The 26885-nt window shown below is 36.3% G+C and overlaps 1 protein-coding gene across 2 annotated transcripts in view; it reads right to left on the bottom strand.

Annotated features, from left to right (window-relative positions):
• The window catches only part of Klhl1 (kelch like family member 1), a 339100-nt gene that overhangs the window by 131953 nt on the left and 180262 nt on the right, over nt 1–26885 (bottom strand). For both annotated transcript variants that reach the window (XM_059274318.1, XM_059274319.1), the window contains one exon: nt 19978–20190. In XM_059274318.1, the coding sequence (XP_059130301.1) occupies nt 19978–20190 (213 nt within the window). The remainder of the gene's footprint in view (nt 1–19977; nt 20191–26885) is intronic.

Genomic DNA, 26885 nt, shown 5'->3' with positions numbered 1-26885 from the left:
CCTCTGATCTTCAGGTAAATTTTATCAGGGTGCATAATATATCACCATATTATATGTATGTATATACACATATATACTTAAGTCTTACTTCATACAAAACCTTGCATTGGGGAATTCTCACTTAAAATCAGTAAAAATGTTTTTCAGGGATAGAAAAATAGATAATAACATAAAGTATATCTCAAGAAGAATAACTGTCCACAGGAATCAAACTTATCAAGTAGAATTTTATATAATGCTATCTATTTAAAATGTAACTTGCTTATTATGTTACATTATTAAAACATATTTTTGGCTAAGATTTGTTTAAGATTCTATTATTTAAGATTCTATGTATTTGACATTTTGTCTATCAATTTACCAGTCATCGTTGTATGTTCACATCTATTTCTCCTTATTCATCTGTTCATAAAATATATATACAAAATTTTCTTCCTCTTCATGAATTCAGAAAATAATGCGCTTACAGATGTTTCTTTAATATCTCAGTACCACCACTGGATAACAGTTTTGACTTTGCCTAGTATTCGGAATCTGTGGATTAGTCACTGAAAGCTTACAGCTCACTTTGTGGACTCTTTTAGTTCCGTAAATGGAGTTTTTTTTCTAGTTCTTCCTTCTTTGGCTATACATTAATTTTTATTTTCCTTCCTCCCATCATTTTACATTAGTACTGTTCTTTTCCTTGATTTTGGTGATTGATTATTCTTGAACAGCATCTGTAGCTCCCAAGCTCACCATTTTCAGCTTTATCTAGAGAATATCAATTCTGATTAGAAAGCAGAAGTGTGAGCAACATGAAACCATGTCTTCTTATTATTTGCACAATTTTCCTGTAGTGGTATCACTTAAGGACAAGCTCAGGTAGGATTCTCTCTCTCCCGGTAACTATCAATTCTCAGTAGTTCCTGAAGGAACTTTGTGCTCACCTCTTCTATCCATGTAGAGATTTTGTCTGCTTTGAACGTGGGCAGGCCTTATTAATGTTTACATCACTGATGTAGTCATCCACCATCTTTGCAGTAGATGTTGATTAAAATAGAGACTCAAAACTATGCAGAGAATAAGAGAGTGCAGAATGATCAGCCTTCAGTTGGACATCTATATCACACTTTCTACTTTCAAGGCTTGGGATCCATTGTGGAAGAGGAAGAGGAAGAAAGAGTGTACAACAAAAGTCAGTGTATGAATATAAGGATACAGTGCCTTCTGGACACAGCAGGGCTGTTGCACATATGAATTCACAATGCCTATGAGAGTTAGGACTTATGCAAGCAGAATCTAGACCAATTGAAATTGCAGGATGAAGAGTGGAGATAGGCACAAAGTTCTACCCATAGCTGAGAAATTGATAGCTGCTGGGAGATAGGGAGTCAGCTTAATTTATGATTGTAGCCTCTGGTAATTGGACCATATCCCATAGAAGAAAAGACCCTTATACAAGGATTTATGGATAACACGAAGAGAAATTGATGGGGAAAGAAAATGACACAAATTTGAAGAGGGCTGGTGTGTCTTGAAGATGTGAGGGAGGAGTGAACATGATGAAAATACATTGAAATTCTCAAAAAGTTTTAATAGGATGCACATTAACAGAAGCAAAGCTCAGTACTCACAAAATAAAAGGCAGACATTGAGAACAATGTTCTTTAATGAGAAAACCCATTTTTGGACTTTGCTTCTGACTATGAGATCATAAAAATCATTCTGCTTCCCAGAAAACCTTAGGGCGCTATGAAATTGCTTTCCCACTTATTCTACACATAGCCTATTTGTCCACCAGTTTTCACCTATATATTAGCATATGGTGAAAATAGCAAATAGAATGAGTGAATATTAACATGAGATACATTCTAAAGGTCAGGATTAACTTCCGTCTTTCAGTTTTATAATGGAGAGTGTTATAAGTGACTGTTCAGTGCATCTGAGTTCAGGTGCCTCATTTTTATCAAGTATTTGTCATCCCCTAAATTCTTACCTCATACTTATCTCTTTGACTTGTCAACTGATTTGTAAAAGAGAATGGTACTTATGCTGAACTTAGTAAATTGAAAAGTTGTTTAATGGTTCAAAACCCCTCACAGATGACTGGATTGAGGATAGCACACTCATTATTATTTATAACTCTATTTCCAGGTCTGTATAAGTCAGTTCATTGAAACCACTGAAAGAGCTTCCCCCGCCCAACAGTTTTATGAAGCAAAATGTACATGCTAACTTGGGGAGTCAGACTCCTGTAAATGAAAGAGAGCCAATGTTTTAAAATAAAAGATTGTGTAAAACACAAGTAATTGAGGATTGTTTACTCTAATTGAAAATGTGTTGTTTATACATCTGTAATTTTAAGAATTCTATAACTTTAAAAAAACGTGACCTTTTATGACAATGATTATCTGTAATGTCTGTGGGTTTTTTCCCTTAAACCTTTCATATACATTAAATATAATCTTCAGAAATGTCAGGGAGTACAAGAGTTAGAGTGCAACAGTCAGGGATAGGTTTATGTTTTTAAACTAATTGGTGTGTGTGTGTGTGTGTGTGTGTGTGTGTGTGTGTGTGTGTGTGTGTATGTGTGTGAGTGTGTGTGTGTGTGCGTATGTGTGTGTCTGTCTTTGCATCTGTGTGCATCTGTGTGTGTGAGTGTTATGTGCTTGTGTGGATCTAGGCACATACATGCTTAAACACTGATGTGGAAGCCAGAGGACAAATTCCTGGAGTTGATTTTCTCTTTTCCCTTTATGGAGACAGAACATGTCTTATATCTATCTTCCTATGTGCTCCAGCATAGTAGGACAGGCCCATAGGGTCAAAGAAATTGGCTCTAACCAGTTGCCAAGGCATGCACATAACATACTTCCTTGTGAGTCCACCTGAAGTCTGCCTGAGGACCTAGCAACAGGTGCTGTCAGAGTTCCAGATCAGGATTAGCCAATGAGGGACAAACATACAATGCCACCAGATTGGGAGGCAGCTTGGATGCTGGGAGGAGGGTATATAAGGCCTTTTCCATTATTGAATAAAGAAGTTTGATGTTTGCCTTCAACGGACTCCTGGTGTCAGTCCGAGCCTTCTCACCCTCTCCCTAGAGGGAGTGGTTAGGCTCCAACAACACCTGCCCCCAAAAAAATCTGTCAAAGAAAATGTAGCTGTCAGTTTGGGCCCCCCTGAAATCTGTCAAGGAGAATACAGATGTCAGTTTGGGCTCTGTGGAATCTGTCAAGGAGAACACAGCTGTCAGTTTGGGCCCCAATATATCTGTCAAGGAGAATGTAGCTGTCAGTTTGGGCCCTGAAATGTCTGTCAAGGAGAATGCAGCTGTCAGATTGGGCCCCGGAATACCTGTCAAGGAGAAGGAGTTGTTATTAATTCATGTGCTGCTGCGCCCTCTGCTCCACCATCACCGTGGGTGACTATGCCTCCACATCAATATTCTTGGGGTGACCTACCCCAGTACCCACCTGCCTCAGGAGGCGGCTACTCTCAGTAGTACCAGGCATCTTACAACCCTCACAGCCTGCACCACCATAGGCCATAAAAGATTTCTCAGTCAATGTGGGCCCAAATGCGGATGCCTAGTACTGGGTTCCCACCACCATAGCTGAACACTCCTTCATCCAGAAGGCAGCCAATGAGTCAGGCCCAGGTTCCCCCTACTTTCAGCATATCCTTGCTCAATGGCCCATGCAGTAACAAACTTATTTTGATTGGTACCATTTGCTTAAAGCTGTGTTGGACTCTACAGTCTTTCTCCATTGGAGATCAGCCTATGATGATCAGGCAGAATCCCAGGCCCAGAGGAACATCTTATTTAACATCCCAGTGACCTATGATGTGCTCACAGGGAATGGGGGATACAGTCCATTCAGATTGGCTTGAATGCCGATTTTCAACAGGTTTCAGACCTGGCCCTAAAGGCACTCTAAAAGGCTCAGCCTGGCCTACAAGCACTGGGCATCTCTGCCAAAGAACATGCCCTGGTGAGATGGAGAGATCCTATCTCTCTTCAGTGGCAGCCTCCAGCCCCATTGCTAACTCATGGGAGAGGGTATGCTTATGTTTTTCCTCAGAGTGCCACTACTCTGGTGCCAGCAAGAGATGTGTGCTTAGCCACACATCAGCCTGCTTCCATCAAGGAGGAAATAACCCCGGATGGGTAATTTATCTACTCCCCTTTCTTGTTCTCATTGACTCTCTAAAGGCTGAGGACTTGTGGACTTCCTCATTTTGGCCTTTGACTCTTTATTTTTTGAGGTTTTGCATGATATAAAAAGGTTGTTTGATCCCTCTTGGATTTTCACTAATGTTTCATTGGCAGGGTTTCACTTTTAATCTTTCTCCTTTTTTAAGTGTCTCCTACAGCACAGCCAGCAACAATGGGCAGCCACTTAGGTCACTCTACAGGTGTCAGTGGCTCTTACACATCCAACTCATAGCCCTCCACAGGACGTTATGCATGGCTGGCTTTCTGAAATTCAAAAGGCTACTGCCTGACCCTCCCTACCCAGGATGACACCTCAGGAATGGAGGCTCTTCTAGGGCTGATAGTCGATGATGGGTAAGAGCTGATTTGGCAAGCCAACCTAAGACAGGCACAGTCCAGTTGCTTAGCCCCCCTGAGGTGGGATCCGACTCCCACTGAGCTTCCACATAATAAAATAAAAGGGTGGATATGTAATAGGACAGGACTATAGGGTTGAGGAAATTGGCTCAAACCAGTTGCCAAGGCATGCATATGACATACTTCCTTATGAATCAACTTGAAGTCTGCCTGAGGGCCTAGCAACAGGCACTGTCAGAGTTCTTGATCACTATCAGAGTTCCTGATCATGCCCAGCCAATGAGAGATGGCCACACAATGCCACCAGATAGGGTGCTTGGAGTAAGTTATATAAAGCCTTTTTCATTATTGAATAAAGGAGTTTGTTTTTTGTCTTCAACTGACTCCTGGTGTCTGTGCCACTGATGCCAAGCCTTGTCACCCTCTCCTCTGAGGGAGTTGTTAGGATCCAGCAACACTCCAGGATAGACATCCTCAAGCAACTGGCCATTCTTTATGTCCCCTTTTCTCATCTCTCTCCAAGACTGCACACCACTATGACTTTACTTTTTGAATGGGTTTGAGAAACTAAATTTAGATTCTCAAACTTGTTGAGAAAGCATGTAGTTAATTCACTCAATAGTCTAACTAAATCAAAGTTTGTTTTCTATTTATTTATTAAGGCAATTGGGGGCTGAAGAGCTGGCTCAGCAGTTAAGAGCACTTACTGCTCTTCTAGAAAACCAAGTTTAATTCCAAACATCCAGAACAGGTAGCTTACTACTACCAGCAACTCAAGCTCCTAGGGATCTATTGCTCTCCTTTGACTTTTGAGAGCACTCAGGTACAAGTGGCAAATACACACACACACACACACACACACACACACACACACACACACACACACAAAGAAACATGCACACACAGATATGCACAAACAGATATTCACACGCACACATCATATGTATTAAAATATTAATAAATAAGAAAATTTCTTGACATTTGATAATGTAGTTGATGGTTTAAATATACATAATGATTTTAATTGTAATTAATTATTCAATTAAGTCTTTAAAGCCTGAAGCTATACTGAAGAAAATGATGGGTTCTATGTTTATTAATATGGAAGCTATAATCACTCATAAGAACTTAATGAATGACAATTACACGATTACAGTTGAAAGCATTTATAAATAATTATATGTTACTTAATTTTTAGGGAAAATTTTTAATCATATTCCACCAAATTAAAATTTAGTTTAGTTAATGTAATTTTGTTTCCTATTTGACATGCAGCTTGACTATCATTTCTACTCCAAATACCGAGATTACATGTATACTTCAACATGTGTCAAATGTAATGATATAAATTCAAAGAATGAGTGGATTTTAAAATTATTTTAAATCTTACTTGTATAGACTTTAACATATTGTTTAAGAATTAGTATCTCCACAGACCCAGAGAGGGTAATTGGTAAGGAGGGCTCAAGGGGGGATTCAAGGGGGATCTCCCTGGGAAGGGAAAATAGAGTAGATTTTGCAGGTAGACTGGGGCCAGGTCGGGATGGAAACAGGAGTGATCAGGTAGAGGTTGAGGGGAGGGATAGAGGGAGAGATTACTTTGAGAGATGACTATAATTGGGGTGCATTAGGGGAGTGATGTGGAAATCTAGTTCAATTGGAACTCCCTGGAATCAATGAGAGTGAACTAGTGAAGTTTCCCAGTAATGAGGCATATAGAGCCTCAACCAGCCATCCTTCCATAACCAAGCAAGGCTTCCATCTGTGGGACTGGGACAGCTACTCAGCCACAAAACCTTCAACCTATAATCTACCCTTCCTGCAAGATATGCTGGTGTAAATGGAGGCACAGAACTTATGGGAGTGGCCGACCAATGACTTTCTGAATTTGAGACCCATGCCAAGAAAAGAAGGCCATGCTTCCTCTACCATGATGGCCAATAATTAGATTCTTGATAGCCTACAGATCCAGGATAGAGCCAACTGAAACTGAAAAAAAAAATCAGTGAAGTGATGACTACTGATGTTCTGCTGTACTTGTAGATCTGTGCTTAGTCCAGTTGATATCAGAAAGGAGTTATACAGAAACTGATAAGAGCAGATGCAGAGATCCAGAGACAAACATTAGGGGGAGCCAGTGGAACCCCACAGAAGAGGGATCGGAGGGATTTTAGGAACTAGAGATTTCATGGAAACCAAGAAATCATGGCCCACAGAATCAACTAAGTGGGGCAGGATCATGGGGTTCACAGAGATGAAAGGAGAATGATGGAGCCTGCATGGCTCTACCCTAGGTCCTCTGCACATATATTATCATTGTGTAGCTTGGTGTTCTTGTGGGACTCCTAACAGTGAGAAAGGGAGTGTCTCTATGATAGTTTGAATATCATTGTTCTGCGCAATCTTATAGGGAGTGGAACTATTAGGAGTTGTGGCTTTGTTGGAGTAGGTATGGCCTGGTTGGAGAAAGTGTGTCACTGTGGGGGTGGGCTTTGAGGTTTCCTCTGTTCAGGATAACACCCAGTGTGTCAGTCAATTTCCTCTGGCCTGCATATCAAGATGGATCCAGCACCATCTCTACATTTATTCCACCATGCACCCACCATGATGATAAGCGACTGAACCTCTGGAAGTGTAAGGGAGCCACCCCAATTAAAGGTTTTCCTTGTAATAGTAGCTGAACCCTAACTAAGATAGTCCCTGACTCATTTGCAGCTCTTAGGACCCTTTTTTCCTAACTGTATTACCTAGTCCAGTTTTGATATGAGTATTTGTGCCTAGTCTTATTGTAACATTTTTTTTTATGATGTGTTCAATTGATATTCCTGGATGCCTGCTCTTTACTGAGGGGAAATGGAGGAAGAGTGGATCTGGAGGAGAGGAGGCAGGGAAGAGTGAAGAGAAGGGAAACTTTAGTGAAGATATATGAGAGAAGGATTTCTAAAAAGAGAGAGAGAAAGAATGAGCATTTCAAAATCTGTTTCAAATATTTTAGTATTTTAATTACCTGAAGTTATAAATTTGAATCTGTTTCCACTCTTTCTATGTCAACTGCAATCTGATAATAGCAAATCTGGAGTTATTGTTATTAATTTCAAATTAATCACATGGGGTTATCTTCTCCTATTTCAGAACTGAAGTACAAAATTGATGTCTATATATAGGAATCACTAAATGAGTATATATTAGAAAATGCAATCACATATTTTTCCTTTACGGATTATTGTCTGCAATATGTTTTATTATTTTTGTTAGCATATAAAACACTAGTTTTCCTTATGATATTGCCATTGACCTAAGACATTTTAATTTTCTCTACCTCTTCTCCCCCATCACTGTCCTTCCCATCCCCTTTATCCCTTTATAGTTCCTTTCTTCTCTAAGTAATCTCCACTTCTTCTTTTATGTCTCATGAATAACACTAATTTTTTTAAGAATTTTTATTTGACAACATTTATCCAGTAAAAATTTGAAAATATGGCAAAGTTATAAATAAATGTTTTACTTTTTGACTATTCTTTAAATAACATCTTTTATTTGGGCAACCTGTAACTATTGTCCATTTAGTTATAATAAAATGGTGCATTCCTAACACTTTTGATACTCATTAATGTTCTTGCTCTTTTGATACCCAGTTTAGTTTATATAAATGAGAACACTGCTGGCATTAGGTTGTGAACAATCAATACACTAGGGACTATAATGGAAGGAATATGCTGAGGAAGGAATTTCATAAGCTTCAGACCAGCCTGGACTACATGAGTTTTCCAGGCTAAGCTCTTGAAACACTGACCAACTGACTATCTAAGAAAGAAAGTGAATGTAACCCATTTACACATGTCTTTTGCCCACAGATTCTATTGGAAGTTCTGTCAGTGGGGGATACTGGTCCATCCTTGAAGGTTTTGTTGCCTCACTTAGGTATACTCTCTCTCCAGGTCCCTGCCATCTATGTGGCTTTCTGTCACCTGCCCTTTCCACTCTGTGGCTAGTGTCCCATATTTAACATTAGCTGTTCCTGTTTCCAGGAAGCCTAGATATGAACCCTGGGGTTGGGATGGAAGCAACTGCTTTCCATCATGGTATAGGGCTGCTTCTGTGTTCTTTCGAGTTAGTATTTTTTTTTAAACCTTCCTTATTTAAACTTGTTATAGAAAATTTTCTTTTATTGCAAACATTCCCTGTTGATAATTAAATCTGCATGTATGCCCATGCTTAAGCTTTATTTCTTACTCAATATACAATGCTAAATCTGCCCCATGCAGAGGCATTTTCTGGTCATTTATTTATGTTAATTTTGTAGGCTGCAGAAATGCTTCAGTCAGCAAAGTGTTTGCAGCACAATTTGAAGACCACATTTGGATATTCAACACCCGTGTAAAAATAAATGGTATGATCCTGCCATCTGTAACACTACAGAGGGAGAGGCATAGAAATGAGGTCCCTAGAGCTCACTGACTAGCAAAGGGGCAGTTGTTGACCTCCAAATTCACTGAGAGACCCTGTCCCAATAAGTAAGGTAGAGAAAAATGGAGGTAAATACCTAAAGTCAACCTCTGTATTTCACACATATGCACACACTTGTACTGACAAATGTACATATATTGCATCACACACATTCACATGCTCACAAATGTACATGCATGTACATGCACATATACAAAGTCATTTTAAGAAACAATTCATCTTTCCAGAATCCTAACAGAGCACTCTAATGGACTTTGGCTTATGACAAATGTTTCCACATTTCTCTTAGATTTCTAAAAAAAACAGTGTATCCTATTTTAATTTAATCATACCCTGCACAATATATATGATTAAATATTAAATTCCCTTTAAAGTTTAATTGAAAAAAGTAATTGGTCTTGCACTGTGTGGCCTCTTGCTAAGTGCTATCTATAATATTTTAATATGCACAGAAATGCTTTTTATACAATTTAACTTTTAAGTTAATTTGCATTTCCTGGACTGAATTTTGTTTTGATGATTTACTACACTATAAAAATGTATTTTTCAACATAGTCAGGTTTTAAAATTTATTTGTAATGGTACTAGAGATAGACTCCTTGCTATCCTTCAAATCCATGGCATCTTTTTCATCATTAATTTTCATTTTATCAATATGCATATACATATGTTCCCTTTTCCATATTGCCTTTATATTGACACTTGAAACAAGTGTGGTCTTTGCATTTTGTCATTTGACTATGGTAGCTGGTATCAATGGAATATAGGAAGAATACTTCTATATTCTCCACATACTCAAAAATTTCAGTGCAACTAGAGAAAATTGAGAATTGGAGAAAAATTAAATCAATGAGTAAGCTTGGGGTAATTATGTAAGACTTTTAGTCTCTATTAAGCTTGAGATCAATTGATTAGCAGCATGAACTTTTTTTCAGATTTATCTGTGGAAAGTCTTGGTTGTTTAAGATATAGTAGGATCAAACACTAATAGGTAAAGGCCTTTGCTTTGTGCAATGGGAAAAGGGTCATGATGTGTCCCAAGAAAGGGTGGTAAGAAAGCAAAACCAAGGAATCACATTTAGAATAAGTTGCATGGTAGAGCAAAACAGACTCCTGAAGTGACTGAGGGCTCAGTAACATGCCAGAATTGGGAGAATTCTGAGATTTATACATGAGAAACTAGATGATTGGTCAGATCTTTAATAGAATGAAAATAGAAGTCTTTTTTTTTTTTTTGGTTTTTCGAGACAGGGTTTCTTTGTGTAGCTTTGCGCCTTTCCTGGAACTCACTCTGTAGTCCAGGCAAAAATAAAAGTCTTAGGAGGTTGAAATACCCCATTTTGGGTGCACGAAATTCCAGATGGTTAATGGTGGCAGAGATGAAGTTTTAGTAGTTAAATGGACATAATCACCTATCTTTAAGAAATCTTAGAAGCAGAGATCAAAATTCAGAATTTATGGGTGGCATGAATATAGGATTCAGAAACAGAAATAAATGCTATTCTCTATGCATGAACTGGGGATGGGGTCTGAGGCATTGTAATATGGTGATATTTTATTTGTATTAAAATGTTATTTGTATGTTAATAAATAAAGTTGCCCGGGGGTCAGAGCTATTAGCAAGCCATAGGAAAGCAGGGCAGTGGTGGCATACGCTTGTAATTTCAGCACTTGGTAGGTAGAGCTGGGTAAGGCTCTGTGTGTTCAGGGATACAGCCAGTATTGGATACACATGCCTTTAATCTCAATACCAATCATGGAAAACCCGGAGGCCTATACAGACAGGCCGTGACGAGGCGGTCATGTGGTTGGGTTTACAACCAATGAGAAGGCAGAACAGGGACTCTATATAAAGAATTTAACACAGGGGTAGTGAGTTCGGAGAGGTAGGACCACTGCAGGAGGAAGGGTAAGGTTTTAGCTCTTAGCTCTGACCTCTTGGCTTTCTTCTTTGCATTGGTTCTGTGTTTCTTATTTAATAAGAAGGTTGGTTACATCTACATTGCAACCTCAGAATTAGAAAGCCTTAGCACTGGTAATTAATCAATTATGAAAAACAAAACCAAAAACTGCTGAGAATCCTTGAAAGATGTCATTGAGATTATTTGGGTCCTAATTTTGAAAATCATGTGTTTCATTTCCCTTTGTAAAAAAATAAGATGTAAAATACATTAGACAGTGACTGCAAATAAAGATGTGGATAGTTACATGGTTATGAGTAAGTACCCTTTGAAGGTAAAATTAAAGAAAACACAAATTGCACGTGTGGAATTTACTCTGTGTGTCTTCCCTTGCAATTTATGAATTCTGTTCTTTTTTTTTTTTTTTTTTTTTTTTTTTTTTTTTTTGCTCTTTGTCACTTTCTTGGCATTTCCTTAGGATTTTTACTTCATGTGATTGCTAGAATATGAATCCAGGTCCTCTGAAAGAGTAATGATCTTTTATCAGTAAGCCACCTCTCTAGACCCTAGAACCTCATTTTCAAGCCACTAATCAAAATCTTCTCTAAAATGAGCCTCTGTACATATGTTTCAATGTTTGCATGGTACTGAGAGTCAAATTAAAGACCTTGGGAATGTGGGGTGGTGCTGTGCCATGACCTAGGCTTCCAGCGCTATTTGAACTTTTAAATGTACATGGCATGAATGCATATTTTTGTGCATATTGTAAAGTTGTGTTCTATGAAAGCAAATAAAATCAGTTGAAAAATTGTTCCAGGATATCAAGGTATACTTTTTAATTACAAACCGAACTGATCACTCATTTTATTTCAGAAAAGATTATAATACAAAAATAAAAGAGACTTCTCTTTGTCTCACAATCATATATTCAGCAAAATGCCTTAAATTTCCATATTCTTGTAATTTTGTTAAAATTTTAAACTTTAGTGTATTCAAGAAAATAATGAAAACAGCTCTATGTAACTGTTAACTTACTTGCAATCAATGTATTCGTTCTCAAAAGATAACTCAATTATCTGTTTCTTTCATTCTGCCATTTCTTATGATCTTTCTTATTGTTCAGTAAAATAATTGAATTTATTTCAAAAAAGCTATTGCATTTTCACATCACATAAAATAGACATTGCAGTTTTGGAGACCTTCTATGTCTTTTTTGGCTTCTGAAACTTATTTAGTCTATTATTGTTCTTGTTTAAAAGCCATATTGTCTCCAGGAAGCTTGCATTCTCATTATATTCTCCATGCCAAATTACTATAACATACTTCATAATGGCATGGGTTCATTCATAATTAATAAAGAATATCAGAATGGATTTTCTTTTGTGCACATAAAAACTGACTAAACACAGAAGCATCCAATACACTTAGCAATACAAAAACTTGAAAACATAGAATATAAGAAAATATTTTGTTTTATGGCCAATTGTCTTATGAATATAGAAGAATATTGTTAGTATAACTAACCCATTTTTGTCACTAATCAGTCTTCCATTAATCTTTTTTTTTTTTTTTTCAAGACAGGATTTCTCTGTGTAGCTTTGTGCCTTTCCTGGAACTCGCTTTGTAGACTAGGCTGGCCTCGAACTCAAACTCACAGAGGTCTGCCTAGCTCTGCCTCCTGTGTGCTAGGATTAAATGTGTGCGCCACCACCGCCCAGGCAATTAATCTTTCTTTATTTGTGAAATATATGTAAATGATTTTATTAGTGTATGTGCATGTGCATGTATGTGTGTGTTTATGTGTGTGTATGTGTGTGTGTGTGTGTGTGTGTGTGTTATACTTTGTTTTGAAATAGGGTCTACTCTGTAGCCCTTGTTGGTTTCAGTCTCATTTTCTATGATTACAGATTATGCCACCAAGTACACTGTATGACTGCTTTTTTTATTCTGCATTTGTTTTATTATTTTTTAATTTATTCTTCTTTCATACATTACATGCTAAGCACAATTTCCCCTCCATCCACTTCTATTCCCTCTCAACCTCTCCCCAAGATCCCTTCCTCTTCTTTCTCCCTTCAGAAAACAGTCAGCCTCCTAGGAATATCAAACTAACACAGCATAAGACTAGGCACAGACCCTCATATCAAGGATGGACAAGCCAATCTACTAGGAGTAAATGGGACCCAAGTGCAGGCAAAAGAGTTAGAGACTATATATAGTTAAGAGTCCCACAAGAACACCAAGGTACACAACCTATATGTAGAGGACCTAGCTCAGACTCGTACAGTGTCTGTGATTGTCTCTTCAGTCTTTTGAGCCCTTATGAGTACTGCATAGAATTTTTTTTTTAATTTTTTTTTTAATTTTTATTTTGCAATACAATTCAGTACTACATATCAGCCACAGATTCCCTTGTTCTCCCCCCTCCCGCCCCCCTCACCTTCCCCCCAGCCCGCCCCCCATTCCCATCTCCTCCAGGGCAAAGCCTTCCCCACAGACTGAGATCAACCTGGTAGACTCAGTCCAGGTAGGTCCAGTTCCCTCCTCCCAGGCCAAGCCAAGGAACCCTGCATAGGCCCCAGGTTTCAAACCCCGACTCATGCAATGAGCACAGGACCCGGTCCCACTGCCTGGATGCCTCCCAAACAGATCAGGCCAATCAACTGTCTCACCCACTCAGAGGGCCTGATCCAGTTGGTGACCCCTCAGCCATTGGTTCATATTTCATGTGTTTCCATTCATTTGGCTATTTGTCTCTGTGCTTTATCCAACCTTGGTCTCAACAATTCTTGCTCATATAAACCCTTCTCATTCTCAATAATTGGACTCCCAGAGATCCACCTGGGGCCTAGTCATGGATCACTGCATCCAGATCCCTCAGTAGTTGGATGAGGTTTCTAGCACGACAATTAGGGTGTTTGGCCATCCCATCACCAGAGTAGGTCAGTTTGAGCTGTCTCTCGACCATTGCCAGCAGTCTGTTGTGGAGGTATCTTTGTGGATTTCTGTGGGCCTCTCTAGCACTTTGCTTCTTCCTATTCTCATGTGGTCTTCATTTACCATGGTCTCCTTTTCCTTGTTCTCCCTCTCTGTTGTTGATCCAGCTGGGATCTCCCGCTCCCTCAAGCTTTCTTTCCCTCGACCCTTGCCCTTTACTACCCCCACTCATGTCCAGGCTGTTCATGTAGATCTCATTCCATTTCTCTGTCATTGGGCGATCCCCGTGTCTTTCTTGGGGTCTTGTTTTCCAGGTAGCCTCCCTGGTGATGTGAGTAGCAGTCCAGTCATCCTTGTTCCACATCTAGTATCCTGCTATGAGTGAGTACATACCATGTTTGTCTTTCTGAGTCTGGGATACCTCACTCAGGATGATTTTTTCAAGATCCATCCATTTGTCTGCAAACCTCATGATGTCATTGTTTTTCTCTGCTGAGTAGTATTCCATTGTGTATATGTACCTCATTTTGTTTATCCATTCTTCAGTTGAAGGGCATCTAGGTTGTTTCCATGTTCTGGCTATTACAAACAATGCTGATATGAACATAGCTGAACAAGTGCTCTTGTGGTGTGGTTGAGCATTCCTTGGGTATATGCCCAAGAGTGGTATAGCTGGATCTTGGGGGAGATGGATTCCCGATTTTCTAAGAAAGCGCCATATTGATTTCCAAAGTGGTTGTACAAGCTTGCATTCCCATCAGCAGTGGAGGAGAGTTCCCCTAGCTCCACATCCTCTCCAGCATAAGGTGTCTTCAGTGTTTTAATCTTAGCCATTCTGACAGGCATAAGGTGGTATCTCAGAGTTGTTTTGATTTGCATTTCCATGATGATTAGGGATGTTGAGCAATTCCTTAAATGTCTTTCAGCCATTTGAGTTTCCTCTGTTGAGAATTCTCTGTTTAGTTCTATAGCCCATTTCTTAATTGGACTGTTGGGCATTTTGATGTCTAATTTCTTGAGTTCCTTATATATTCTGGATATCAGTCCTCTGTCAGATGTGGGGTTGGTGAAGATCTTTTCCCATTCTGTAGGCTGTTGCTTTGCCTTGTTGACCGTATCCTTTATTCTATAAAAGCGTCTCAGTTTCAAGAGGTCCCATTGATTGATTGTTTCTCTCAGTGTCTGTGCTACTGGTGTTCTATTTAGGAAGTGGTCTCCTATGCCAATGCCTTCAAGACTACTTCCTACTTTCTCTTCTAGCAGGTTCAGAGTAGCTGGATTTATGTTGAGGTCCTTGATCCACTTGGACTTAAGTTTTGTGCACGGTGATAGATATGGATCTATTTGCAGCCTTCTACATGTTGATATCCAGTTATGCCAGCACCATTTGTTGAAGACTGCATAGAATTTTTAAGGCACTTGATTTACTTAATCACAGAAGTAACCACAAGGTTGAGTGATTTATCTTTTACTAAAACATACATTTTTTTCTTCATATTTATTTGTATTCATAGTAAATTGCTTTTCAAATATCTTATTTTTTCTATTTTACCTTTTCTATATTACCTTGGTGTTTTCCCCTATACCAATATTGGAAGCAGCTTATTTTTATTGTTTTTTTGTTGTTGTTTTTTCGAGACAGGGTTTCTCTGTGTAGCTTTGCACCTTGCAGCTTATTTTTAATCATGCAAATGCTATTCTGCCACTTACCCATACTAGCTATTTTGATATATCATAACTATGTCAAGTAACACCAAATTCTAAACAATTCATTCAAGTACCTTAAATTCCTATTTACTTATAAAATGCATGCTTTCTCATTTAATATTTTCAACATTATATAATTATATACTTTAAAATTATGCAAGCTATACAGAACTTACAACCACATTTATATACAATATACATATATTATGTGTGCCTGTAGGTATATGTGTAGTGTGTAGTGTGTAATGTGTGTGTGTGTGTGTGTGTGTGTGTGTGTGTGTGTGTGTGTTTGTCTATGGGTTAAGAGAACAAAAACAAGAGTTAAAATGTGATAGAAACAAGTAAAGAGAACTTTATTAATGAAATTACCATTGTTTCAGTATTACCTAGTATTTTAAGGCTAGCATTGTTCATACTTCTCCTCAAATTTTTGCTATGTGATCCAAATAACTTTCTTCTATGTCATCATTAAAATAGTTTTAAATTATATTGCCTGGCTTATCTCAATCACCTAACATCGTGCATTTGAAATTCTATACGTCTTTAATTCTTAAGGTAGAAACACACAAAATAAATAAAATAATTCCTAATTAATTAAAATCTCATATGACAGTTTAAATGCACATGAAATATAATCAGGAATAATTAACTTTTGGGCTAGAATCATTTACAAACCACTACACATAATTTCTAGAAAAAACTAATGCTTTCAGACCATTGTATTAGCATAAAAAATAGGCCTGAGATTCCTATGAAACTTTGTAAACCCACACGGAGCATGAAATCATAGATAGCATAGAAGTATCTTTTTCAAATTTGGACATGGTTAAGAATGGAGCTAACTCATGTCTTCACATCTCATGTTCCCTCTGGTGGAAAAAGCACTGGACCATCATCATATACTCTCAGAACCACCTGAGCTCTATGCCTAAGTAGGAGGTAGATAGCATGCTCATCCTTAGTATACTCTTTTCTCAAACATAAAATCAATACACACTATGTAGAAATACTGAAGGTACTAATGCAGTTAGTTCTCTCTAGAAGGGCTCTCAAATTGTTAGATTCAAAAAAGTTGTTCTAGTCTTCCATGTTAGAGAACCAAGGACTTACTTATAGGTCTGTTTCAGAGTTTTGGGGAATCTAGGTATCCTACTAGGTGTGTGATTTTTAAAAACTTCACCCGTTGAACTCCTTTCTCTCTCTTCATCATGTATTGAAAATTAGTATCTGTGTTTTCATTATTAGAAACATGTTATGTGAAGTATTTTAATGCCATGGTAGTCATTTACTTCAGTAATTTAATGCTAAGTTTTTCTTATACCTAGATTGTTCTATTTTGTCCTAAACATTTCTTGCTAGAAAGAATACTTGAATTATTAGCACATTTCTCTCATTTGAAAGGTGAAAAATAGAAAACAGACACATGATATGTTTATGCATATCAGGACTGATAATAATTGAAACAATTTAGGCAACAACAGTAAATAAAAAATCTTTATTTCTCATTATGAATAAATACAGCTTCACTAAGTAGGAGAAATCTGTGGAATAACAAAATGGCATAAGCTCAAGATATGTATATAGCTCAGGAAGTACAGGCATTTGTCAATGAGCATACAACCTGTGTTAGCTTCCCTGAACTGACAGTGTGGGAAGAGAGAACCAACTTTGACCTCTGCACTCTGCTGTAGTATATGGATGAATATAAACACATGCTCTCATGTGTACACACAAAATAGAAGAAAGTGAAAAGTAAAATATAAATCCATGTGTAATGTGTAATTCAGAGAACAAAAAATCTGATAAAAGATCCATTTCTTCTCTGCTCTGATGTATCAATTTAAATAAGACATCTTGTAAGAAAGTTTTATTGATTTCTGATGACAGTAGAGTAGGCTAGAAAGCTAGGGAGAAATCACATACTAGGAGAATACAGTATCCTACCATAATCTCATTCATAAACTTCTCTAGTATGTTGACCCTCTTCTCCAATAAATAATATCATATTATAGATGGGTAGCCTAAAAATTAGGTAGTAAGTCTCTCAGAGATAATTTTTTGTCTCAGTCTTATAAATACTGGAATTACAAGAAAGACCCAGAATGCCCAGTATATTGCTGATAAATTTTAAATACAAGTTTACCTTCAAGATCCCCACATTTCAACAAATAGTGAAAATAGGTGTTTATCAATGGCTTGATAAAAGAAAAAGATAACAAATTGGTCTATCATGTGTCACTGGTTAATGTCCTTCAACCTGTCATTGGTTAATTTTCATCATTGGCTTTTATGGCCATTACTGGGAATACTGTCGTTGAGAATTCCTAGTAAAAGTATATGATTGGGAAAATCTAGTACTGGGAATCACAATATTTTCATGGCTTGCCTACATATGTGTCTCTTTTTCTTTAAAAAGCTTTATGTCAAATCAAGCTCTTATAATCTGTTGAGTGGAAGCATCCATAAATCAATCAAAAATGATTTCAATTCTTAGTTACTATCAATAGTCAAATAAAAGACAGTAATTAGTTTCTAAACCTTCAATAAATTTCCAATTTTTGGTATAGGAATATTTTTTTAAATTTTCCAATCTTAAAATCTACCAAAAATTTCCACTCACTGTGGAATTCATACTTGTGAGTTCATATTGTGTGTACATAGTTCCTTATTTTCCCCTATATTTTAACTAGTTATCTTGCACTCTTCCTGATTTTTTCTATGATGGTTTGGATCTAAATCAATGTGATGAATGAATGGTAAAGCCTTTAGTCTCTTTTGGTAGTGTATTTGCACATATGATTTCACATATTTTAGGGATCTAACGCTTTTTGAATTTTCCTTTTGATAATCACAGAAATTATACTAGGTTAAGTATGCTGTATATATTTAAGTCTTGTAATGTTACAAAGCTGTAACGATGTATTATAGGGAGGTCAGGTACAACTAGTGATTTTTCTCCATGAAATCTAACTCAAAGGACTGTGATGCTTTCCACTCTGTGGCTTGGAGTTTTTAAAATACTGAGTCTCACAGATGACGGTCTAATAAGAAAAAAGTCAAGAGAATATTTTTGCTATTTCTAGCCAAAAATTGGTGAATTAGAATTTATCACAAGGTAATGCCAACTTATACAAATTCTTATTGTTTTCTGCCCTTTGTCCTTTGTCCTCATCAATAAAGTGGAGTGGTAATTCTATTTTTCTGTTTCCTTACCTGTAGTGAACAAAAATTCCATAATTTGAATTAATAAGTAGTCTTATAAGTTTCTACAACTTAAGATTATATTGGATCCCACTACAAATTCTGTAATGTCATTCAATTGATCTTAAAAACATAAAGAATATATATCTTTTTTGTCTAAAGAACTATCACCTGATTGCATCGTAGATCAAATTGAAGGAGAGTATAAGAACAAATATTTAGAATGCCGTTAGGGGTTATGCTGGTTTAGTTAAGTGGTGGTTGAAGGGTATGGTGATATTTTATTTGTATTAAAATGTTATTTGTATGTTAATAAATAAAGTTGCCCGGGGGTCAGAGCTATTAGCAAGCCATAGGAAAGCAGGGCAGTGGTGGCATACACTTGTAATCCCAGCACTTGGTATGCAGAGCTGGGTAAGTCTCTGTGTGTTCAGGGATACAGCCATTATTGGACACACATGCCTTTAATCTCAATACCAAGCAAGGAAAACCTGGAGGCCTATACAGACAGGCCGTGATGAGGCGGTCATGTGGTTGGGTTTACAACCAATGAGAAGGCAGAACAGGGACTCTATATAAAGAATTTAACACAGGGGTAGTGAGTTCGGAGAGGTAGGACCACTGCAGGAGGAAGGGTAAGGTTTTAGCTCTTAGCTCTGACCTCTTGGCTTTCTTCTTTGCATTGGTTCTGTGTTTCTTATTTAATAAGAAGGTTGGTTACATCTACAGAAGGGTCTCCTCCAAGATCCATGACTTCATTCACTCTAAGTAGTTGACTAGGTTTCCAGTACCAGCCATGGTTTCCCTCTTGTTATGCAGGTCTTAAATTTTATAGAGAGCAATGCAAGTAGATGATAAACAGAAAATAGATAATACACACTGTAATACATGTACATTTGTTATTTAAATGATTTCACAAACCTTTTGTGTACACAGTACAATTTTACTTTATCATGTGAAAACTGTATCAAAATAAAAGTTTCTTATAATGATAAAAGCATACATGAATCTATATGTAGCTAAGATAAGATTTAGATCCATGGTCCTTCCCTCATAATTTTTATGCCTTCTTCCTTAATTTGAATATGACTCCTCATTACAATCCTAGAATGCTGAAAATTATTTAAAACTATGTTGTAATGCTGGCTTATAATACAGGAAGTTTTAGTATAGTGTATATATCGAAATAGCAAGACACAAAGTTACCTGTGGTGGAAGCAGTGGTAATCTTATGAAAGCAAGGAGCATACTTAGGTCACTGCATCTCCGCTGCATGTCATACTTGACCCACATCATTAGTGCCTGGAAGATGGTCTCTTCATCAGGAACATTTACATCATCACTGGCCAGTAGTTTATGGAGCTCTTCAGCTGGAAGGAGTAAAAACTCTTGATTTCTGATTACTTCCATTATGTTTTCCTGTGGGGAGAAAAGAGCTTGGCATAAATTCTGTTTCATTCCTTTGTGGCTGGCAGAGCATTTCAGATAAAAAATGTGAAAAGCAGTCAATAACCTTTGTTCTCATTATAACATAATCCTTGAGACTCATCCTTCAGAAACAAGAAGCTGTTAAGAAGAAAGCATTGTAATTGTAATTGAAGTGTAAATGTATCTGAGACAGCAGAGATCTTGTAATAACTGGAGGATTATAATGCACAGCTTTGTTATGCAGGAAGAATGTACTCAGTGATTAAATGTTCAAGTTTCAAGTGTACTTCTATGTAAGAATTAGCAAATATGAAAAGAATAACATTTTATACCTTCAAAGGTTTGAATACACATACACAAATCAGAAAATGGCAATGAAATTACAGGGAGGAACACAAAACAAGGCAGCTTCGTTGTTTATTTGAAAGGAGAAAAAAGACAGCTGAGAAACCAAAGAAGTTACAAAATCATATGAGCTCTACCCACCTCTTTCTCTCACAATTACCTCCCCTCATGATAATTTCTTTGGCTTAATAGGTTACTGTTGCTGTTGATTAGGTTTTTAAATTATTATTTATGATAAAATTTGTCCTTGATTTAATTCAAGTTACAAATATATTGAGTGTCATATACACAGAGCAAGATTTGGCCTTGGAGTTAATATAGTAATTTCAAAGAGCAGTCCCTAACCAATGGACCACACAGGGGAAGATGAGATTGTGGGTTTTTACTTACATCTTCTCAGTCAGAAATCTACAATGTGGTCTTAGATGCTTTATTTTAAACAATTATTTGACAATTATATTGAAATCTAAGAAATTAAAGAAATGCCTTGAAAAGATTAAATAAAATTAAGGGTGGAAATATGAACTATCTGTTGTGGTTTTAGAAATTATAAATGATTATAATGTGTTTTGATCAAATACACTTTTTTCTGACCTGCCTTCCATCTACTGAAGCATAGGTAACCTTTCAAGAATTCCATTCCTGAAGAAAATTGACTTTCTGTGTCTCAGGAGCCATCAAACTTGGCTTAATCCTGATTTAATTTTAATTCCTATTTATTTTCATCTAGCTTTTATTTTCTCCCAATTAATCTCTCTGTGTCTCCTTGAGCTTCTGAGTTAAATCTTCTACAATGAGGCCAACATGGTTTTAAATGTGTGTGGCATCTTCAAGGTTTATTTTTAAGGACTCCTTAAACTTTTAGTTTCTGCAGTGTGATGCCTTCTAATTGTAATTAATTTCCTCCCTTGCTTGCATTGCAGTTGATAAATGACCCTCTCTTTGTTCTGTCATATTATTTAACATATCATAATTTACTCACTCTAGTATTTTAAATGATATTCATTAACTTTGTTTCCTTTGCTCCTGTCATGAATCAAGATTTAACGCAAGAAGTCAGTAGTTGTGGTACATATCTGCAGATCCAATATTTAGTTGGTGAAACCCAGAAGATCAAGAAGTCAGCACCAACCCCAGCTACACAGTGAGTATGGACTAGGCTTGGTTGCATGAGACCCTGTCACAAGGTATAAGTAAGTAAGTAAGTAAGTAAGTAAGTAAGTAAGTAAGTAAGTAAGTAAGTAAGTAAATAAATAAATAAATAAATAAATAAATAAATTCCAAATCTACCTTTCACTTCTTGTTCCTCAAGCCAACTATTCATTAATTGTATAGTTAACATCTTACTAGAGTCTCACAGTACTTGCTACCTTAAGACTTCCCACAGCAGTTGCCAAACTGCAGTCTGGATTTTGGTGGGCTTGTGCAAGAGAAGGTGAACACGAGGGATAGAGCTTTGGGAAAAAAGTCGAAGAACACAGCCAAAGCATTTTCTTAACTATGTAGCCCTCCAAAGGATTGTAAAAACCCAGGCTCAGTCTTCAAAGTAAAAGCTCAATATTAAATGCAATAAAATAACTTACAAATATCCGTGAGGGCACTTTGAGCTGTATCAAAAGTGAAGTGAGACACAAGAAGATCAAGGACACTGAAGCTGGACCTTAGCAACCGTGTCTCCTGCCAATTAGAATGTACCTTTTTGATGATCTGTCCTAGAGACTACAGACAAGTTGTCCCCTCTACATCAAAAGCAAAGGCAAGAAGGAATTGGTACATGCATAAGAACTGAGAAAACGTCTTCATCACATCCCCTTGTTAAGTTTTCTGTGTCATGGGAAGACGTAGCATAAAAGAGAGATTTGATCCACCATGGTCTACAATGCAGCAAGTTTTATCTAACAAAATAACTACACAATCTACTCCATCAATGTGAACTAAAGCATCTTTAAAATCCAAAATAGAATCTATGTGCTATCTACTTTCCTTGTAGAAAGCCCAAAATGTTCACCTTGAGTTCAAGTCATATTCATTTTACAAGAACAACTCTGGCTGTTGAAGTAATTATACCTCTGAAATGGAAGTGTCCCCAGCTTCTTTCAGGGGATAACTACTTATACACAGAAATTATGTACAAATACAAGTTATCAATATATTAATATATCTGTAATAGCCATTGCAGAAGAGCCAATTCAGGTTTTTTCCCCTTGGAAATTATTCTAATCCTGTGTTTCTTCTAGGACTATATGGTATTTTATAGATATCTGTAACTACTTATTGCATTATAATTATTATGAACCTAAATGCTACCAGATTTCTCCAAAGAGATCAAGAAAGAAAAACACAAATTAGAGGAAACTGGAAAGATATTTTGTTCAATTTGTTTTGTATTTTACTCAAACATGTCGGCCATTATTAAACTATACCCCAAATTGTACAGTTACACTGCAGGTATAAAGTAAAGAATACAATAAAAATCACTGTGTGAAACACTTAGTGGTGTCTGTCATAAAGATTTTGTTCAAGGCATATTTCATTATATTTTATAGTGTCCTCTTTATGATGACCCTTGGGGAAATTTCTTACAGGTTTTAGTAGCAAGAATAATTGCACTTCTCCTGAGTAAATTGGTTTTCCTTTATCATGGATGTTGTAAATTATGAAATTGATCAGATTTCTCTTTTTATTTACCCTCCAGGAAACTTGGAGTCAGATTGAAATCCATCTGGCAAGAAGGCTATAGCCTTTTATCGTTTGATTTCTTTTCAGACAGCTCTGGTAATAGTTTCATTTAATATCACTATACAAAGTCTTTTTTTTTTTCTTCCCCTCATAGACCTGGTCCTAATTCAGTTAAAAATCATAACTTTGTATCTTTGTAAATCCCACTAAGTTCTTTGCAAACTGTGGGTGCTGATGTTAAAAACTGCCATGAATTAGGTGGGCATTAGAACCTGGCTATCGTTATTGCAGCGTGTCATACGCCCATAATGTATTGCTTATTACCTAAGCATTTACATACTGACAAGGTCTCAAATTTTCTTTTTTCCACTCTCCTCCTTACCAAGTCTCCGTTAAATGTTGTTTTTCCCAGAATTCCTATTATAATTGCAATAGAGTTTCTGGAATGTTTTAAGCAAGCATGTTTGGTTTATCATGAAATTTTACAAAGTTAAACTAGTTTCCTTATATTGTAGAATTTAATCAACACTATATTAACTCTGAAAATCATGAGATATTTCTAAAGTCTTGGTCCCATCTACAATTTGTAAAAAAACTTTTTTAAAGAGTTTATGCTGCTGGATAATTGTTATGGAACAGGAAAGCTGTATTTTAAATAAAACATTCATCATTTTATTTCCAAAGATCACTATCTGGAAGTGGTCATAAGCAAATGAGCTCAGAAAGTGTGGTACGATTTTAAACTAGAACGTGGCAGATGATATGATGTGAAGTGTTGGCCAAGTGACAGTGTGCAATAAGGACCTACTATAAGATATGTATTAACTGATATGTCACGTTGGTTGACAAAAGTCTCAGAAATAGTGTGGAAATAAATATGAAATTGAACTCTAAGTTAGATGTTTGAGTAGATTAATCCTAAGACTTTGACATTTTCTCGGTGTCAAAGACAACCAACCAAACAACACAAATACATATGCACAAACACATTTTAAATAAGAGTGTAAATACTTAACACAGGGAAATATTTGGGCATTGAATGTAAAATGTCACAGACCAAGGTATAGAAATTACAAAAATGGTTCTGGGGACATGCTTCAGTGTAGAGTGCTGGCCTGGCATATGCAAGATCCACCCAAGCGATATATGAAAAATGAATATTCCCATCTTTCTAAATACCTGGAATTTTCCAAATAGTATTTTGTTTTATATTTTCTGATTTTATCATATAAGTAATTTCAAAGGTTGAATTCCCTATCTTTTAACTCTACTATTGCTTGGTTCTCATGATACTTTTTTCTTTTAATCATATTCTATGCAACATAAAGTATTAGCCGGACATTAGTAATAACATTAGGTTGAGCAGAGTGCAAGTAAGTCTTGAGCTGGAGGGGTGGCTCCACAAGTAAAATGAATGGCTGCCAAGCTTGAGAATCCAAGTTTCACACCTTATATCATTACTTTACTCTTAAGATGTAGTTTAAGCTGGAGGGGCAGGAAGAGGGAAGAAGGGGATCTGTAATTGGTATGTAAAATAAAATGAATAAAAATTTCTTTTAAAAAGATGTATTTTTAAACCAGGATATAAATCTGATGCACTATCTTATTGTTCAAATATTGTCAACTGTAGTGGGTAGCCATTCCAGCTTTGATCTGGAAGTTCCAAACCCCATTGAGGCTTTGGTAACTGTCACGCCTACAAGGCGGGGCCAAGAGAGGGTCCTGAAGACCCAAGATCCTGATGCGCCAGCTTCTCTTGGTTATTGGACCCTGGTCGCTAGAGGTAGACAGAGCAGAGTTCTCCAGAGAACACCGCCGGACTGCTCTACATCTTCCCCAGACCCTGCAACCTACCTATCCCTTCATTTGTAAGTTATGACACTAAATAAACCTCCCTTTTAAATACGTGGAGTGGCCTTAATACTTTCACCAATAGTCAACAATTTAAACTTTATTAATAGTTAACTAAAGTTCTGATCCTAAAATATGAAGCTATATATTATATGAACAAAAATATTGCATAAAACAAGCCAAAAAGTCAGAAAATGCAATGAATTATTATATAATGATATACTTTTCTCAATTCTGAGGTTTCCTTCTCTTGACTTAGCAGGCAAAAATAAATTAACAAATATTTTAAAGCATCATAAATTCAGCTTGAGGTAGACCTGGTAAGCATAGCAAGTGTATAAGTTTTTTTCTGATGTAAGCTTCATTAATATAAAAAAGATTAAAAAACTTGATTATTTCAAATAAAATGTATTCAATTATTTCATGAAAATAACTAAATCCCTTAAGTTATTTGGTCTGTTTATGGAACTGGCTATGCACTGTTCAAGTATTTAATACATAATTTATTTTACTTGCTCATGAAGGGGAGGTTAGTGGTTAAAATTTATTTATAGATTGAATGACCAAGAAAATATCCCAGGCAGCTAAATGATAGCATTTCTACTCTTTATATTTTATAAAAGTATACATTCTCAGATGAGTTCATTGGCCTTTAAACTATTACTTTCATGTACAATTCATGTACTCTTCATATACAAAGTATAGGTAAATGTCAGGAATTTGTTTTATAACTGTTGATGTTTAACCCATTTAACTCTTACTAAAGGCAGTACTGTGTTTCTTCGCTGAGGCCTTACACTGTTCCACGTCAGTAGTTGCCATAGCTTTTTGTTACATAAGAGAAATCATTGACAATGACAGTTGCTGGCAAGGTTAGACAAGAAGTGTAACTCTCTCACTAATCCTTATTACACCATAGGGTTGTGTCAACCCACAAAGAAATGGCATTATTACCTATGTAGTCACCAAATAGCATTGTTTTTTTTTCTGTTTACAAAACATTTAAGAGACATAACTCTTTTTTCTTGAAAGACTTCTGTTTTTTGATGATGGCATGAAAAAAAATCATCCTCTACAACCTAGCTAGAAACAGAAGATTTTAATGCAAGACATTTCTGTCTTGCTTACTGGGACATTTTATAGAAAATGTAATGTGACGTTCTGATTTGAACTATAAAGATACATTCATATTTAATAATTTTAACTTAGTGAAATCGAATTCCATCCTTTATCCTAGATGCAAATATATCTTTAGTGTAACCAGGATTATATTGTCAAGTGAAAGTATATTCTCTTTCGTTCTTGTGCTTACAAACTTTAGAGGAAAATATACATATAGACATAATTATGTATATGTATATATGTGCATGTATATGTATGTATATGTGAGTGTCTGTTGTATATATATATATATGCTCTAAATAAATGGAGTTTAAAAGGGATGTATAATAAAGAAATGAAGTAATTATGGCAGCTATAAGATAATACCACTGATTACTTTTCAGTAAGAAGCAGCAGTACTATTTAATAAACTATATACTGCAATGATTTGGGACCTTGTGTTCTGTATTGTTTCTGAAGAAGTATAAACAAATTCAACTATATTTTTATTTCAGAAAAGTATTTAAATTATTTATGTATTGGTTTGGGTTAATTTAATACATGGCAACAACCAGCATTTAAACTCACAGCTTAGACTACATTCTTGTATTCAGCCTATGATTTTTAATCACAACAGAAATAACTATAATTAATAACACATTTTTTGAAATAAAATTATGAAATCATAAAATGATATTAACGAATTCTCG

Source organism: Peromyscus eremicus, chromosome 9, assembly GCF_949786415.1.
Source record: "Peromyscus eremicus chromosome 9, PerEre_H2_v1, whole genome shotgun sequence".
NCBI lineage: Eukaryota > Metazoa > Chordata > Mammalia > Rodentia > Cricetidae > Peromyscus > Peromyscus eremicus.
Note: the sequence above shows the minus strand (reverse complement) of the source record. Positions and strands in the feature narration are given on the sequence as shown.